Raw genomic sequence first — 14,562 nt, 5'->3', positions numbered from 1 at the left:
CCGGGCGGTGCCGCCCCCGCGGCAGGTGCGGGCACAGCATGGCCCGGCGGGGCGGGCCCGAGCGGCTGCGGGTGAGCGGGGGGACCCCGGCCCTTATCCCCATCCCCATCCCGATCCCGGCCCGACCCCGGCCCGACCCCGGCCCCGCTGCCCCCCGGGGCGAGCCGGCGCTGAGCGAGCCGGGGCCGGAGGGACGGGACGGGCGGAGGGGCCGCGTGTGGGTCTGGGGAGTCCCGGCGGGGCGGGCCGGGGAGCGGGGGCTGTGGGGTGCCTGGGTGTGTGTGGGGGTCCCTCGGGGTGTATGGGGGTTCCTGGGGGTGTGTGTGGGTCCCACAGAGGGTCTGAGGGTCCCGGACGGGGTGTGGGACCCTGAGAGTCCCTGGTGGGCCATGGGAGTCCCATGGGAGGTTTGGGGACCCTGGAGGGGTGTGGGGGTCCCTGGGAGGTGTGGGGGTCCCTGGCAGTGTGTGGGGGTCTCCTGGGGGTGTGGGAGTCCCGGACGAGCTATGGGGGGTCCCTGAGGGGTGTGGGGCACTGAGGGGTCTCTGGGGGGATGTGGGGGCCCCTGGAGGGGTGTTGGGCCACAGGAATCCCTGATGGAATGTGGGGGTCCCGGATAGGAACGGTGGGATGTGGATGGGATGTGGACCCTGGTGGGGTGCGTGGGTGCCCCGGGGGGGGTGTGGGACTCTCGGGGCCCATGGAGAGTGTGGGACCTTGGGGGTCCCTGGCAGGGTTTGGGGCCATGCAGGTGGTCCCCACAGGGAGGTGGGTTCTCTGTGTGGCCTCTGGGGTGTGCGGGTCTGCGCAGGGGGGTCTGCTGTGGGGATGGGGCTCTGTGGGGGGCCCTGGTGGGTGTAGGGCTGGGTGAGGGGTCCCCCCTGGGGAAGGGGCTCTCTTTCAGGTGCCTTGCTGGGTGTGGGGCCCTGGGTGGTGTGGGAGGCCATGGGAGGGATCTCCTGTGGGGAAGGGCTCACTGTGGGGTGGTGCAGGAGGGCCCCCACAGTTGTGGGGCTGGGTGGGGTCAGCCTGGTCGGGGGCTCGGGGTGTTGTGGCCCTGTCTAGGTCCATATCCACCACCCCCTGCTCTGTGTGCCAGGATAAGCTCGTGGACAGGTGTGAGCAGCTCCAGCTGCAGAGCGCGGCCATCGCCCGGCACGTGGATGAGGTGCTGCCTGCCAAGGACCAGGCTGTCCTGGTGAGTCCCTGTGCCCCCTGCCAAGGACCAGGCTGTCCTGGTGAGTCCCTGTGCCCCCTGCCAAGGACCAGGCCGTCCTGGTGAGTCCCTGTGCCCCCTGCCAAGGACCAGGCTGCCCTGGTGAGTCCCTGTCCCTCTCCTGTGCTCTCTGCCAAGGACCAGGCTGTCCTGGTGAGTCCCTGCTCCTCTCCTGTGCTCCCTGCCAAGGACCAGGCTGTCCTGGTGAGTCCCTGCCCCTCTGCCAAGGACCAGGCCATCCTGGTGAGTCCCTGTCCCTCTGCCAAGGACCAGGCCATCCTGGTGAGTCCCTGTCCCTCTCCTGTGCTCCCTGCCAAGGACCAGGCTGTCCTGGTGAGTCCCTGTGCCCCCTACCAAGGACCAGGCTGTCCTGGTGAGTCCCTGTCCCTCTCCTGTGCTCCCTGCCAAGGACCAGGCTGTCCTGGTGAGTCCCTGCCCCTCTGCCAAGGACCAGGCCATCCTGGTGAGTCCCTGTCCCTCTCCTGTGCTCCCTGCCAAGGACCAGGCTGTCCTGGTGAGTCCCTGCCCCTCTGCCAAAGACCAGGCCGTCCTGGTGAGTCCCTGCCCCTCTGCCAAGGACCAGGCCATCCTGGTGAGTCCCTGTCCCTCTCCTGTGCTCCCTGCCAAGGACCAGGCTGTCCTGGTGAGTCCCTGTGCCCCCTACCAAGGACCAGGCTGTCCTGGTGAGTCCCTGTCCCTCTCCTGTGCTCCCTGCCAAGGACCAGGCTGTCCTGCTGAGTCCCTGCCCCTCTCCTGTGCCCCCTGCCAAGGACCAGGCTGTCCTGGTGAGTCCCTGCCCCTCTGCCAAGGACCAGGCTGTCCTGGTGAGTCCCTGCCCCTCTGCCAAGGACCAGGCCGTCCTGGTGAGTCCCTGTGGCCCCTGCCAAGGACCAGGCCGTCCTGGTGAGTCCCTGCCCCTCTCCTGGCACAGCTGGCCCCATGTGCTCCCTTGCTCACCATTCCCAGTGGAGATGCTGAACTCTGGGGGCTCCTTGCTGTGCAGGAGTTGTCCCCTCCTGCCCCACAGCTGTGTGTGATTGCTGCCTCATCTGCCTAAAAAACGTGCATGGACAGAACATTTCTTGGTGTCAGTGTACAGCAATCAAACACGCCACTAGAATCGGTGTCTTAACAACTCCTGGTTTCATTTGTTCCTTGTTGTCCCAGAGGATGAGGGCAAAGGACAGTTAGAGAATCAGACTCCCAGACTGGTTTGGGTTAGAAGGGGCCTTAAAGTTTATCTTGTTCCAACCCCCTCCCATGGGCAGGGACACCTCCCACCAGCCCAGATTGCTCCAAGCCCTGTCCAACCTGGCCTTGGACACTCCCAGGGATGGGGCAGCCACAGCTTCTTTGGGCAACCTGGGCCAGGGCCTGCCCACCCTCACAGGAAGAATTCCTTCCCAATATCCCATCTATCCCTGCCCTCTGACAGTGAGAAGCCATTCCCCTTGTCCTGTCCCTCCAGGCCCTTGTCCCAAGCCCCTCTCAAGCTCTCCTGGAGCCCCTTTAGGCTCTGGAAGAGGCTCTGAGGTCTCCTTGGAGACTTCTGCAGGCTGAGTAGTCCCAGCTCTCTCAGCCCATCAGCCTGTTCTCATGTGTGTCACCAGCAGTGAAACCATGAGGATCTGCTGAGGGGCAGGACTCTGGTCCTTCACAGGTTGTCACAGGAGGCTGTGGGTGGGTTTGAGCCGATTGTCCCATTTGCCTTTGGTTATATCACAGCAGTTGCTGTGGCCTGGGCTCAGGTAGCAGAGCAGCACCGCTGGCTGAGCCCCTAGAGGGCTGGCAGGGGCAGCTGGGGCTGTGCTGGGGCCGGAGCCAGGCTGATGTGGCTGCTGTCCCTGTCCCTGTCCCTGTCCCTGTCCCGGCAGAGCGCGGCCAGCGCTGCGCGGGAGCCGGGCTGATGTGGCTGCTGTCCCTGTCCCTGTCCCGGCAGAGCGCGGCCAGCGCGGCGCGGGAGCCGGGCTGATGTGGCTGCTGTCCCTGTCCCTGTCCCGGCAGAGCGCGGCCAGCGCTGCGCGGGAGCCGGGCTGATGTGGCTGCTGTCCCTGTCCCTGTCCCGGCAGAGCGCGGCCAGCGCGGCGCGGGAGCTGGTGATCCAGCGGCTGCTCTTCGTGGGCAAGGCCTGTGAGAACGAGGAGCAGCGGCTGCTGGAGAAGGTGCACGCCGAGGAGGAGCGGGCACACCAGAGCATCCTGACCCAGCAGGTGCACTGGACAGAGGCGCTGCACAAGCTGGGTGCCCTCCGGACATACCTGGTGGACATGATCACCAACCTGGATGACCAGGGCCTGGTGGTGAGTCCTGCCCCCTGTGCAGGGAGGGTTGGTCAGCCCAGGGGGGACCTGGACTCCTTATCTTGGATGGTATAGGACTTAAACATGGTGTTCAGCAGCTGTTGCGCTGACAGCAAGGAGGCAGAGCTGGACAGGACCTACATCTGCAGGTCTAATGCAAGGAATCTCCTTGACGTGGTCCTGACAAGCCCCTGTTGCTTGGTGGTTCCTACAGCACCTGCCCTGCCCAACCCTGCTCTTGCTTGCAGTGAAGTCCAGGCTTAGGTCTCCAAACTCTTGGCTTGCAGCTGCCCTTAGGCCAAACAGCCAGGAGAGCTGTGGATTCAGAGCTGCTCTTACAGCAGTTAGTTGTGTCACCAGTTTTCTAGTGTAGTGTGTAGTTTGAATCAAAACCGATTTGGGAGCACCTGCAGCTCTTCTGGAAAGTCCCCCCTGTTTGGCATAGCTCCGTTTGGGATATTTGCTGTCAAGAGCAGCCTGTGCTTCCCCTCCCTCAGTTCCTCCTCTGGTTGTTGAGTTGTCTCAGTTCACCCAAGCGATTCCTCTCACTGTAGAAGTGATCAGGTTGACCTCCCACCACCGTGCTCAGCCTCTGCTTCCCACATGTAAATTTATGAGGAGAGGGACAGCAGCTCTGATTGGAAAACAGAGCCCAGTTGCCATGGAGAGGGCAGATGTTCCTTTGGTGGGAAAAGCAGTTTCTGTCCAGCCCCAGCACCTCAGTGAGCTGTGCTGTGGCTGCACCGTAGAGAGCAGAGGTTGGAGAGCAGGATCTGTGGCACAGAACAGTCAGACCCTCCCTTGCCCCTTGTGCCACATAGTGGAGAGGAATTAGAGGTCATGTGTTCTCCACCTTGGAATGTTGGTATTGGTACTTGTGTCTCTCAGGAATCAGCACGTGCCCTGCCACAGGCCTGCAGCTGCCCTGCAGCTTGGATTTGAGCAGGGATCAGATACTTTCCTACCACTTTACTGTATCTAGGGAATGCTCCGTGACCAGCAGGAACAGAAACAAGTGGGACCCACCACGAGGTTACCTGACTCTTGGCTTAGTTCCTCTGCAGCCTCCCCCACTGCTGAAAGCCCTGGGGTTGTTTGCTGGAAGCACAGGTTGTTCCTGCAGCATTCCTTAGTGGAGTGGGAGCAGAGGGAGGGCAGTGCCACAACTGGATATAGAAGATGTATTGCCCTGAGCCATTCCCACTTATTTTATGAGTTGGGGAGAGGGAAGTGCTGCAGCTGAAGAAAATGGATGTTGGCTGCTCCCCCTGCTCTCCAAGGCTGGCACTGGGGTGAGTGAGGGGTGGTTTCCCTGGGTCAGGAAGGAGAACGCTGCTCCCTGGGTCCTGGGTTTGCTGTGTTTGGGATTTCATGTGTGGATTTTTCAGCTGTGGTGACTCTTTCTCTCCTTGTCCCCAGCATGCAGAGCGAGAGATCTTCGAGAGGTCAGTACCTGTGGCTGCTCCTGCTCCCTTCCCTCACCCTGCTCCAGGCTCACCTGCCTCCCTGCAGCTCCTGTGCAGTGTGCCATGGCTCAGGCACCCCGTGACACCTCTGTCCTCCCCCGTGCTGCCTCTGCTGGGGACAAGGACACGGTGCAGAGATGCAAGTGTGGCCTCTTGTCTCTGCTCCATGTGCTGCATGGAGCAGCCTGACAGCTGGAGATGCTCCATGTGCAGAGCCAGATCAGGAGCCCTTGTTTTACAGGAGAACTTCTCCAGCTCCTTAGAAAGCTCCACGGGGCTCGCTGGGAGGTGGAGCAGGCCTGTCCTGGCGGTGGGCAGGAGGTGGGGTGGTGCTGGTGGGATGCTGGATGCTCCGTGCTGGGGGTGGCTGGCACAGCCTCAGTGTCCCCAACAGCCCCATGGGTGACACTGGGCTGCCCTTCCCTGAGGAGGCAACTCAGTGACTGTTTTCACAGCCTTTTGTGGCTCCTGTAAGTGTGCTGGCCCTGGCTGCCCTGCACTGCCCAGAGGGCTGATGGGGGTAATTTGTGCCTGCAGAGTATGGAACGTGCCACAGCACATCCCCACCAGCCTTTCCTCACAGCCGTGAGTTCTGGGGGTGCTGCAGGACACAGGAACCAGCAAACCCTCTGTCTTGCTGTGCTGGGTGAAAGGCAGCTCCTGCCACACCCTCTGTGCTCCAACTGTTCTAAAGAGGGAAATCTGAGTCTCCCACTGTTCATTGTGCTCCCTTTGTACCTTGATGGCTGCTCTCAGCCACATTTATTTACCCTGTGTCTGCTGAGTGACGAGCTGTTGATTCCGGCTGCTGGGACGTGTTTTACAACACTGCAGTCCTTTCACAAGGCGCTGTTAGCAAAGCCAACCGAAAGTATCACTTAGCCTGAGAGCTGTCTCAGAAACCTCTACTGTGGCCTCTCTGCAGCCAGAGCTCCTCTTTAACCTCTGCCATGCCTCCTAGTGATCTTTATAAACACCTCCCAGCACAGCAAATCGTTGTATTTTGAAATAACTCTTGTTTTCCTTTGTTAGGACAGAGGTGGCGGAGGGAATCTTAGAGCCACGGGAGTCCCTGAAGTTAAACTTTAATCAGACGTGTGTTCAGAGTCCACTCCTGCATCGACTGTGGGCCTCTGCTGTGCTCTGCTGCCTCACAGGTCAGTTGTCCCACTCGGGTCTCACATGCCCTGGGGATTCCTGCACACTCACTCATGTTCTGCCCAAACAAACACCCTCGTGCTGGGTCAAAACTTCCTGGTGCCGTGTCCTGCCCCTCTGCTCTCCCAGCCCCTGCTTCTTTCTTGGAGCCCCCCAGCCAGGGCAGCAGCAGCAGCTGTGGGAGGTTTGGGGGAACAAAAGGGACTCCAAGCAGGTTGTGGCTCAGAGGAGAACTGGAGTTTGAAAAGATTGTGTGGCTTCACCTCACGTGGCTTCTTTTTCCGTTTCCTGGGTCGCTTGGTGACAGCAGCGAAGCTGGTGCTGCTGTGGGAGTCTCTGTGACAGAAATTCCCCTTCAGTGTGTTCAGCAGTGCATTGCTGGGCATTTTAAGAGAGGGTGAGCTCACCTGTGGGGTGTCTGTGACCAGTGGAGTGAGCAGTGAGTAGATGCAGCAGCTTTCTGGTCAACGCTGAGACTGTGGCTGTGCACGAGCTGGTGGTTTTTAGAGGTGTTTGTGCTCCTGCCCAGCTCTCTGTACAGCTGAGGCTGCACTGGAGGTGTTTGCCAGGCCAGTGACAGGCTCTGGGGATGGGTTTACAGGTTGAGCAGAGAGAGACAGTTTTCTTCTGGCTGTGATGCGCTTGGGTGGCTGGCTGTGAAATGTTTGCTTTTACTCCGAGTTTCAGGCCATCATTAGAGCATTTCAAATGTGGTTTTTGTTTCTCAGAGGTGGCAACATCCTTTACAGGTTGCTTTGTGAACAATCCCTGGGGTGGTTTTTCCAAAGTTTTTGTATTAGCTTTGCTGATGAGCTGTTTTCAGTTTTTTCCTGTTTCCAGACCCTTCTCCAAGGGAGAAGGCCTTTTATTGCTCCTGTGGTTTTGACTTTACCTTGAGAATCTGTGCCTACCAAGCACCACCACCATCTGTTTCTTCTGCTGCAAACTCTGATGTTGTTCTTCCTTTGAGGTTTATTTCCCACTTTTGAATCTTTGGATGTTGGCAGTCATGGAGGTGTCCCTGCCATGGCAGGGGCTTGGACTAGGTGGTCTTTAAGGTCCCTTCCAACCCAAGCCAGTCTGTGATTCTATGCCAGCTCTTGCAGTGGTGCATTGACAGTGTCACACAGAGTCACTGAGGTTGGCAAAGCCCTGCCAGCCCCTGGAGCCCACCCTGTGCCCAATGCCCACCTTGTCCCCTCACCCAGGGCACTGAGTGCCACGACCAGTCCTTCCTTGGGCACCTCCAGGGGTGGGCACTCCAAACCTCCCTGGGCAGTCCCTTCCAATGCCTGACCACCCTTTCCATGAAGAACTTCTTCCAGAAAGAATCAGTCGAGCCATCAAGCCAAGGAGGAGCCTTTCCCTAATTCTCTTTGTTGTGACATGTTTTTGTTAAGGATTTCTCTCCCTGTACCACCCTTGTGAAATGCAATGTCTCTGAAGCATTTGATTCTTGCAGTAGGTGTGCCAGTGCACTTACTACACAGGAATTTCATTCTGTTTGGGTTTTTTTGAGTGTGTGGTTACATTTAACATGTCATTATTGCATGCTTAGGATGTGTGCTGGTTTAAAGGTGAACCAGCAGGGGAAATGAACTCACCACGAGAGAGATCATAAGTCAGAGCTAAAATTTAATAATAATATTACAATAACAACACTGACACACAAGGGAAATTGCTTTCAACTCACAAAACCCCAGCAGTATAACCCAGTGTCCTGGGGCACAAACCCAAGGGGGTTTGTTTGCCCTTGTGCTGAGACCCCTGTGGCTCCCCCAAGTCCAGAGCAAAAGGAAAAGAAAAACCTGTTGGTGCAGGTGAGGGCTGTGGTCTGGGTGAGAGTGGGGATCTCCTCCTGTCAAGGTCCTGCTGCTGCTCTGGATCCGACAAGAAGTTCCCGAGGTCTTACCCACCCCTTATGTACCCTCAGGGAGCACCCAGTCCCTCCCCCTGGGCGGGGACTCACACAATGGGTGATTAACTCTGGGAGCCAGGGGGTGTTGAGCTGTTGATGGCCCATTGGCAGCTCCGCCCCCCTCAGGCTGGGTGTGAAGGTGATAATGGCTCCCTGGGCAGCTGCTGCCAATGGCCCATTGTCCTTGGGGAATGAATAGAGGGGGTAGAATGCACAGGTTTGATCACCACCACACAGGGTTAGCTGGTCCCTCCTGCTGAACTAGGACAGGATGCCTGCTGGATCCTCATGGATCTCATTCGTTCACAGTCCACCCAGAACCAAACCTTAGAGATTTAATATTAACTGCAGTGGTCTGAGCTTGTTAAGGCACAGTAATATTATGTGTCACTTTGAGGTCCCTTCTCCCCAAGGTAGTTGAGCAGGTGACTGTCTTGCTTATTTGCTTGAAAACATGAAATTCCCAGCTTTGACAGCTTGCTCTGAACCTCTCAAAAACTTGGAAAGCAGCAGGCAAAAGAGCCTCCATTTCACTCTCAAAAATAAACGTGATTCCTTTGATGCCTTCACTTGGCATCCAGACTTCTGTTTCACTTCATTTGGGGTTGGCAGCTTTTGCCTTACACCAAGAGGTGCTGTAAATCTCCTGGCATTGTTTCAGGAGGAATCTTGTTCCTGGGAACTTGCATTTTTAAAAGCAGTCAAATGCCCTGCAGCCAACAGGCACTCAGCAACAGGACAAGGGGGCACGGATGGGCTCAAGCTCTGCCAGGGGAAATTGGAGATCAGAAAGGAATTCTTTGCAGAGAGAGTGCTCAGGGATTGGAATGGGCTGCCCAGAGAGGGGGTGGATTCCCCATCCCTGGAGGTTTTTCAGCTGAGCTTGGCTGTGGCACTGAGTGCCATGATCTGGTAAAGGGACTGGAGTTGGACCAAGGGTTGGACTTGATGATCTCAGAGGTCTTTTCCAACCCAATCCATTCTATGATTCTCTGGATGTGGCACTGAGGGAGAATCCACCACATCTTGATCCAACCCTACTGTGATCACCAGCCCAGGGCACAGAGTGCCCTGGGCTGGTGATCACAGTGGGGTTGGATCAAGGGTTGGACTTGGTGGTCTCGGAGGTCTTTTCCAACCCAATCCATTCTCTGATCCTATGATTCTGTGAACATGTATGTGCTTAGCAGAGCTGTCAGCTGTGTGAATCTGGCATCCCTCACCCCCCAGGGCCTCCCTGGTGGACACAGCACACAGAGAAAGCAGATTGGAGGGTGAGATGAATTCCTGATGGAATCGTTTGTCAGAATATATGGGAAAATCTAGAGGGCAGATTTATTCATGGCAAAACACCTGTGTGGGGGGAAAATGTGCTGATCTGAACTACCCTGCTGTTACTCTGCCAGTGCTCCCCCTCCCTCAGGTGCTCCCCTGGAATTCCACTACTGTGGGTGTCACTGGAGTGGTGTTTCCCTGTGATGATCACCCCTGTCCAGGAGCACTGGAAATCAGCCCTAGGTTAGATGTGTGCTACAAAGCAGAGGTTTGGTCTCCTCCTTCTGTCAGAGGAAGATGAAGTCTGGCACTGCTCCCTTTTCTGTGAATTCAGAGCAGCTTTTGGCTTCCTGGAAAGCCAACCTGCACACAGTCAGCATGGGCAGCCACAGCCACAGAGCTTCAGAGGGCACAGCACGGGGTTTGGCTGCTGCTGGGGAATGTAAATCACCAAGGGAGTTGGGGCTGGCAGCTCCAGCTGCAGGGGATGCTGGTTTTACCTCCCTTTTAGGCTTGCTCTTGCCTGCAATAGCTCCCACCTAACGTGCAAGTGTGTGTGGCATTTCCCTGCCAAGGGATAATTCAGCCTGGGTTCATCTGCCAGGGAGCACTTGGGCAGGTGCAGCCTGAGCTGCTGCTGCTTCTGGGCACTGCTCGCTGTCAGAGGGGTGCTGACCTGGGCCCTGGAGCTGCCTGGGCTCTGAGAGGACCCTGTTCAAGTTGCAGTGTGGTGGTTTGGCTCCTTAGGGCCTCATCCTGCCCTGTGCTGGATGCTGAGCACAGGGTGGTTGGGCATTGGCCGACTCAGGCGTTACAGGGTAGAGCTGGTGGCAGGGCTGGGAGAGCCACTGACTCACCTGCTCCAGCCTTGTTTCTGTGGTGGTTTAAGACTTAAAATGAATGAAGTGAGGGTGGGGGAAGGCAGGGCAAGGACGGGCACCCACTGGCAGGAACTGTGTCTCCCTGGGAGCAGCTGAGTCAGTTTGGCATCAGCCCTATCTCTGCTTCACCAGTTTAGGGAGTGGGAGACCCAGTGGTGCAGTTACTCAGCCCTCCCTGGGGTCTGCAGACCCACTGAGGGGGCTCAGGGAGGGGTGTGCAGCCAGGGAATAGCACAATGATCTTAGAGGTCTTTTCCAACCTTAAGGATCCAATGATTCCCTGGTCCTAAGTGGTGCAGACCCCCAGGGAGTGCAGGGTTCCCCAACCAGCCTGGCTCACCCTTCTTGCACAGCAAAACCAGACTGAGCCAGGGCCATGCTCATCTCTAAGCCTGGTGCCACCTCCCCCTGCTGCTCCCAGCACCTCAGGGTGGGTTGATGAGCAGCTGGGGCTTTATAGCAGGAAAGAGATTTCCCTGCCCAGCCCTCTCCATCCCTCCTGTTCCTGTTTTACCGGCTGTGCAGGTTTTCTGCTCACAGCCCTGTCCTTGCCAGGCTCTTGGGGGAGGAGCAGCCAAGTCCTGCTCACCCACCATGGGGGTGGGAAGGCACAGGAACTGAGGTTTGGGTCTCTCCCAAAAGCAAGTGGGAGCTGAACTTGCTGATTTCTGTTTTATGGGAAGTCAGACCAGGGTCGGAGTAAGGTGAGCAGCATCTTAGACTTTGCAGGTCTCTAGTGCAAGGGTGGAGAGGTGTGTGGTGAGTCTGGGCTTTGGTAAGTCTCTGCCTTGTTCTGGCCATGCCTGAGAGGAGAAGCTGTGGAGCTGCTGTGCTGGCACCAAGCACTGTCACCCCGGGGAGCAGATGTGTCCCCAGGAGTGATGTACAAGGAGAGGGTGGTTGTGGTTGTGATTCTGATGACCAAAACCACTTCAGGCGGTTCACACGGGGACTACCAACTCTGTGCTCACCACGTGCCTTCTCTTGCAGGCTCACAGGAGATTCACATCGATGAGAAAACCCTCAGCCCCCACCTCAGCCTGTCAGAAGACAAGAGAACCCTGACCTTCAGCCCCAAGAAAGCAAAGGTGGACTTGGACTGCCCCGAGCGGTTTGACCACTGGCCCAACGCGTTGGCCACGGCAGCTTTCCACTCGGGGGTGTGTGCCTGGAAGGTGGGCGTGGAGCAGAGCTGTGCCTACAAGCTGGGGGTCTGCTACAGCTCCGTGCCCAGGAAGGGCTCTGCCAACGAGGGCCGCCTGGGCTTCAACGCGGCCTCCTGGGTCTTCTCGCGCTACGACAAGGAGTTCCGGTTCCTGCACGCGGGGCAGCCCCAGCCCGTGGAGCTCATCAAGGCCCCAGCCCAGCTCGGGGTGCTGCTTGACTTTGCAGGGGGAGAGGTGCTTTTCTACGACCCCGACTCCTGTGCCATCCTCTTCGCCCACAGGGAGACCTTCTCGGAGCCTGTCTATCCCGTCTTTGCCGTGGCACACCAGAGCATCTCCCTGGTGCAATGAGCAGAGCCTGTGTGTGACTGTGTGTGCTCTGCACTGAGCCCTGGGGGGAAGGAGGCCAGGGAGGGCTGGGGGCTGTGTACAGTGTTCAGACAACACCTGCCTTCATTCACACTACAGCTGTTCTTCACGTGTCTTACAGCAGCTTCTCTCTCCTCCTGTGTCTGCCGTGCCAGGGTGAGGGTCGGGAAATGCCTGGCTGGGCCAGCTGCTCTTGGGTGAATTGTTGAGTAAGAGCAGCTTCCCAGCCTGGTGGAGGGCTGTAGAAAATGGGAGAAACAGTGAGAGGTGTGTATTGGTTAAAACTTGGCTGTAATAATGCCAAGGTCATGGGTTCAATCCCCTGTGTGGGCCATTGACTTAAGAGTTGGACTTGATAATCCTTGTGGTTCCCTTCCAAGTCAGAATAGTCTGGGATTCTGTGAAGAAATGGCAGGGAGGAGGCACATGGGAAGGGATGTAGCAGCTCTACAACTCCCTGACAGGAGGGTGGAGTCAGGAAAGGGTTGGTCTCTTCTCCCAGGTGACAAGTGACAGGGTAAGAGGAAACAGCATCAAGCTGGTCTAGGAGGGTTAGGTTGGATATTAGGGAAAATTTCTTCACTAAAAGTGTGGTCAGGCATTAGCACAGGATGCCCAGGGCAGTGGTGGAGTCACCATCCTTGGAGGGGTTTGAAAGGCATGTGATGTGGCACTTGGGGACACGGGTTAGTGGTGGCCTTGGGAGTGCTGGGGAATGGTTGGACTCGATCTTAAAGGTCTTTCCAACCTAAATGGTTCTGTGATTCCCTGATTGGGACCCAGCTGGACACACTTTAGGGAGGAACTGCCCCATTGCAGTGCAGGGGGCTGTCACACATGGGGGACCCTTGCTGGGACAGGGGCACCCCTGGGGGACTGTGGCCCATGTCCAGCAGGGGAGCAAGCAAAGAGCAGCAGAAAGAAACCAAACCTGAGTATGACCAAAGGGATGGGGTTTGAATGTAATGTGGTGCAAACACATGGAGCTGATGGCAGGCAGGGAGAAAGGAGAGGTGCTGGCCTGGAGCTGAGCCAGGGAGCAGGGCAGGAAAGGGGGTTAAAATTGTCATCTTCATTTATCAATACCCAAATCAGTGAAGTTTGTTAAGTGGTGACTTTTGTAAGTGAAATTACCCAACTCCAGACTGTTTAGCTCACAGAGGGAGCTGCAGCCACCTCCTGGTCACTGCTGTTGGGAAGGGGGAGGCTGGTGAGGCACAAAGTTGGGGTACACCGAGGTGTGTAGGGGTGTCCTGAGTGCTCTGTTTGGGCAAACGTCTCTGGGATGAGCAGCCTGAGTGTTCTGTTTGGGCAGACCTTCCCCAGGACAGGTCCCAGGTGCTCTGTGCTGACAGACCTTCCCTGGGATGGGTGTCCCAAGTGCTCTATTTGGGCAGACCTTCCCTGGGATAGAACCAGCCCTTGCACGGGGGATGTTCGATCTCCCCAGGGTGACTGAGAAGGGATAAACCTCAATCTCAGCTTTCTCTGAGCCTCTGGACCGTGACCTATTCCCAGCCCCGTAAGGGGAAGACAGCGCTGCTGATCCCCCTCTATAGTGTTTTTAGAGCCATGAAACAAGGCAGCAGCACCACCGGGTGTCAGATGTTTTATTGCATGAACACCCCTCCTGCTCCGCAGCCAGCACTGCTCCCTGTGCTCCCCTCCACCTTTTCCCAGCCCCCCTGGCAGCAGGAAATCCACATCAGGGCCGGTGGGGGGCCGGGCTCCTCCGAGCTGGGGCTACCCCTTCTCGATCAGGATCAGGAGGTGGCTGAGCGAGGGCAGGACGTGCTCGGGGGACACGTCGGGCTCGGGTTGCTGCCCGGCCGTGCGGAGCAGGAAGCTGTGCATGCCCACGGCTCGGGCCGCCCGGTAATCCCGGGTGTAGTCATCGCCCACGTGGGCTGCCTGCTCCGGGGGGACCCCGCCGAGCCGCAGCGCCTCCTCGAAGATCCTCCCGTCCGGCTTGGCCGCGCCCGCGGCCTCGGAGGTGAGCACGAAGTCGAAGTGGTGCCGCAGGTCGCAGCCGGAGAGGATGCTTTCCAGCCGGTTGTCGAAGTTGGACACGACGCCCATGCGGAATCCGCGCTGGCGGCAGCGGCTCAGGGTGTCGGCGGCCCCGGGCAGCGCCTCCCACGTGTGCGGGCCGCAATAGTCGCGATACAGCTGCTCGGCCAGCGCCGCCCCGTCCGGCACCCCCGCCAGCACGAAGGTCTGTCTGACCACGTCCAGCCACCACTGCCGGGAGCTGAGCCCCTGCCCGCGGCCGTAGTTGGGCAGGCGGCGGCTCTGGGCCCCGTACGCCTCCCGGAACGCCCGGTCCAGCGCCTCGGGCTGTGCCCGCAGCCCCCGTGCCCGCGCCGCTGCCGCGTAGCTGAGCCCCACGGGCTGCCGCAGCCGCAGCAGCGTGTCCTTCACGTCCCAGGTCAGCAGGCGCAGCCGGAGCATGGCCGGGCAGGGCAGCGGGCACGGCCAGAGGGGCAGGTGCTGCCGAGAGCAGGGGGGCACCCCGGCCCTTCGTCAACACCGCTGTCCCTCAGGGGGGTTCGGGACTCCTCGGGGGACAGCGCGGGGACACGGCGGGGAGGGACAATCCCCACGTGGGCACTGCAGCGGGCGGGGCACGGCCGGGGCTGCACCCGGGGTGGGTGTGCGGGTACTCGTGGGGCGGGACCCGTGGAAGGTGTGTGCGGGCTCTCGGTGTCACCGCGGGTCCCCCCCCAGGGGCCGGGGCTCACCGGGCCGGGGTACGCGCTGTCCCGGGGCCCTCCGGCACCGCCCCCCGGAAATCCCGCCCCATCCCGGTACTC

The 14,562-nt window shown here is 58.8% G+C and overlaps 2 protein-coding genes across 2 annotated transcripts; one reads left to right on the top strand and one right to left on the bottom strand.

Moving 5' to 3' along the window:
• The first annotated feature begins 5 nt into the window (after positions 1-5).
• BSPRY (B-box and SPRY domain containing) lies at positions 6-12,735 on the top strand. The gene is made up of 6 exons (XM_071574331.1): positions 6-71; positions 1,100-1,198; positions 3,286-3,516; positions 4,936-4,961; positions 6,015-6,139; positions 11,205-12,735. Exons 1-6 carry the CDS (start codon positions 39-41, stop codon positions 11,729-11,731), a joined length of 1,041 nt encoding a protein of 346 aa, XP_071430432.1. The 5' UTR covers positions 6-38; the 3' UTR covers positions 11,732-12,735.
• Positions 12,736-13,343: 608 nt separating this feature from the next.
• HDHD3 (haloacid dehalogenase like hydrolase domain containing 3) lies at positions 13,344-14,200 on the bottom strand. The gene has a single exon (XM_071574199.1). The coding sequence runs from the start codon at positions 14,198-14,200 to the stop codon at positions 13,493-13,495; it is 708 nt and encodes a 235-aa protein (XP_071430300.1). The 3' UTR covers positions 13,344-13,492.
• Between the last annotated feature and the right edge of the window lie 362 nt (positions 14,201-14,562).

This window comes from Pithys albifrons, chromosome 20 (genome assembly GCF_047495875.1).
Source record: "Pithys albifrons albifrons isolate INPA30051 chromosome 20, PitAlb_v1, whole genome shotgun sequence".
Classification (NCBI taxonomy): Eukaryota; Metazoa; Chordata; class Aves; order Passeriformes; family Thamnophilidae; genus Pithys; species Pithys albifrons.
This window is presented reverse-complemented; position numbering and strand designations above follow the sequence as displayed.